Source organism: Mastomys coucha, chromosome X (genome assembly GCF_008632895.1).
Source record: "Mastomys coucha isolate ucsf_1 chromosome X, UCSF_Mcou_1, whole genome shotgun sequence".
Taxonomy (NCBI): domain Eukaryota; kingdom Metazoa; phylum Chordata; class Mammalia; order Rodentia; family Muridae; genus Mastomys; species Mastomys coucha.
In genome coordinates this window covers 85,748,048-85,751,401 of record NC_045030.1, presented here as the reverse complement: position 1 = coordinate 85,751,401, position 3,354 = coordinate 85,748,048, and the positions used below count along the sequence as shown (strand labels likewise).

The window sequence follows — 3,354 nt, the reverse complement described above, 5'->3', positions numbered from 1 at the left end:
TATTTTCTGTGCTTTTCAATTACCAGAGCATGCATTTGGCTTCAGGTATATTCAATATATGCCAAAAGAAAGGTGAATCATGACTGAATACAGTAGCAACTATTTCTTATTTTGCTTTTATTCTTTCTTTTAAATTTGAACATTTTCTACCTAAGTACCTTTTAAGGAATGTAGTAACAAATATAGTTGAAATAAAAGTTAATAATACAATCATGCTTTTACAGTTAATATCCTAAGCATTGCTCTGACAATTATACCAAGCACCCATCTTTCCTACAAATTAGTCATTTATGATTGTCTTTTCTGATCTACAACTTTTGGGGGAAAATACCTGAGATTGAGCTGGGTAAAGCTGCAATATATTGAAGAAAGCCACATTTAGAAAATCTCTCATGATTTTTAGCAAAAACTTAGAATTATAAAACAACCAAAAAGGCGCTAGAGAGCAGCAAGTATGAATTATAGTACCTAAGAAAAAGGCAAAAAATGTAATTGTTGCTATTGATATTTGATGCACTTCTTGACAATAGCACCTTTCACCCATATTAAAATCTTTCATGAGCAAAATTTATTTTAAAGGACAGTGTAGCTCTGCTAAAAATCTGTCACCCTACCTCTTTCTCCTTTCTGCCAGCTCTTTGCAGATCTCGTGCCACCGCAGACTCAAGCTTCCTAATTTTTCTTGTAGAATATTGACATCTGTTTTTGAAGACTGTTGAATTATTTCTTCCCCAGTTGCATTCAGTGTTCTGACAACAGCTTGACGCTGCCCAATGCCATTCTGGAGTTCCTGTAAGCCACCAGAAAGATAAAACAAAACTGAAACTCAGCCTCCTTTAATCTGAGAGAAAGTTTAAAGAACATGCTCGTATGTGCAGTTACACTGAAAAAGAAATAGCAAAGCTCACAGTGAAAGTTGCTCAATGAACCTGACAGGTACACATCCAATGGATACAAGATGGAAAGACATCTTTTATGTTAGTAAAAAAGCACCCTCTCAGTTCACATCAGGGGGTGGGGGTTGTTTTGTAAGCTTGTCAGCTAGAGGATGTTATCATGTCCTACAAATCAATTAGTTGGAAACCTTCTCAAGAGCAAATTCGATTTCTTGTCCCCACAAGGATGTTCTATGTTTAATAGTCTATGAAGTGTTGTAAAATTTAAACATGAACCAAGTATTTGGATGTATTAGTTGGTGGTCAATACAAAGGTGAAAAAGAACACTCATACTTTAGCTATAGTATTTCTAAAAACCCTCTAGAGCTCTTAAAATAAAAGTAATTACTATATTACAGACATTTATTTCAAATTCTGTTTGCACTGATCTATTTTGCATTATAAAGCCACATAAAACTGAAAATTAATTGCATTCAGGGCAACCCATCAAGAAACCTCTAATGTACAGTAATAAATCTGAAAATAATCTATAGCTACCAGAGCAGTTTTATGAGTCATTTGTGGTGACAAGCTTACATATCTTCTACAATTTATCCTAAATGAAAATTTAAGAGTAAAGTATCAGAAGACTGTTCCATGAAAAAATAGAAATGATTACAACCAAGTATGCGCAAAATGAGAATGACTTTTACCATTTAAAATACAAATGACATTCCTTCTCCGTAAATCTATTTTAAAAGATAATATAGAATTTTTAAGGAAAATAGCACATTGTCAATTCTGAAATACAACTTAAGAATACTTGATATACTTACATTTTAAAATTTAAATGGCTACCAAATACTTTTGTTTCTGGCAACACACTAACAGTACACAGATTATACTTACTCACAGACATGATTCGTAATAGATTTGTATACATATGTACCAAATCAATAAGTTAAAAATTTGATTTTAAGAGTTAGTCCTTTTTATCTTCATTCTGCATCAATACCAAACTATTTTGTTATTATCACTCTTAAAATTTTTATTTATTTATATTTTATATGCATGTGTATTTGATTACATGAATTTACATACGCCACCCAAATGAATGTGCCTACCCATGGTGGAAGAGTATATCAGATTCCCTGAGAACAGAACCTGAATCTGCTGCAAGACCAATAAGTGTTCATAACAACTGAGTAATCTCTCTAGTTCCTACTCTCACCTTTTAAATATAATAATTTTGGTAGTATATTCCTTGCAATTAAAGAACCCCACAAATCAACAAAAATGATGACAAGGTCTTCAAATGATGGTCATATTACAGCACCATAAAAATGAAAGCAAGGCTTCCTCAACTTTAAAATCCCGTCTCTACCATACTCCTGACTTTTCATGATAGATGATCTCGTAAACACATTATGTTCTCTTGGCAATATGTCACTTGACCCAATGGTTACATGTCACTCTTTACCAGCTGTTCCAGTCACCATTGTAGGTAATAAGTCACTATTACTTGTTAACAAGATACAAGTCTTAACAAGCTGTGCCTCCAAGTTGTGTTTGTCTCTCAGAATTGTACATTTGGTACATAAGAAGTTTTAGTTTGTATTTCTTTGTTAATAAATAAATATATGAAATAGGATACCAGAAGGGAAGGAATATAGAAGGAGAAGAAGAGAGAAAGAGAAGAAAATAAGTCTAATAAAACCTGTCGTATCACTGGAACACTACAAGAGTCTTTAAAAATTAACTTTCTAGATTTTAGGCAATAAGTGATCTAGTCAAAGAGATTGGGCACAGTTGTGAGTGACCACCATTTCTTATATACAATAAGGCAGAGAAAGCAACTTTTAAAATACATGGTAGAGCAGGTGAAGGTTGAACTCCATAGTGGGAATAATACAAAGGGAGTCTAAGGGAGTTTGGGACTTGATAGCTGGACTTAAAAGTGTTGAGCTTTAGGAACAACAAGATGTTGTCAAAATGCAAAGATATTTGAGGAAAACCTCCATCATCAGGACCATAGAGATGAGTTTTATGTTGCCATTATAGAGGTGTGAGTATAATCTAAGTTATAACTATGAGAATGTATTGTGGATAGACAGAGCATAGCTTACTTTTATTAGGGTGTTTGTAACTCATGAGAGGTCAAATGAAGAAACCTCCATTTCTAGCTGTGTGGAGTGGCACTCCCCTGTAATCTCAGCACCTGCCACTTTGGAGCTGGAGATGTAAGGATCAGAATATTTAAATTTATCCTTAATTACATAGCAATTTCAAGGCAACCTGAGCCACATGAGACCTTGACTACAAATAAAAAAATATAAAAGGAAGAAAGAGAAAGGGTGATTGAGGATGAGTGAGTGAGAGAGAGACAGAATATCTTTCCACTCTGCAAAAAAAAAATCCCTTTTTTAAAATTGGATGTTTTCTTTATTTACATTTCAAATGTTATACCCTTTCCCAGTT

The 3,354-nt window shown here is 33.5% G+C and overlaps 1 protein-coding gene across 1 annotated transcript in view; it reads right to left on the bottom strand.

The window, feature by feature from the left end:
• The window catches only part of Dmd (dystrophin), a 2,056,279-nt gene that overhangs the window by 872,531 nt on the left and 1,180,394 nt on the right, over positions 1 to 3,354 (bottom strand). Inside the window, exon 44 of the mRNA XM_031364700.1 lies at positions 615 to 790. Coding sequence (XP_031220560.1) covers positions 615 to 790 — 176 coding nt within the window. The remainder of the gene's footprint in view (positions 1 to 614; positions 791 to 3,354) is intronic.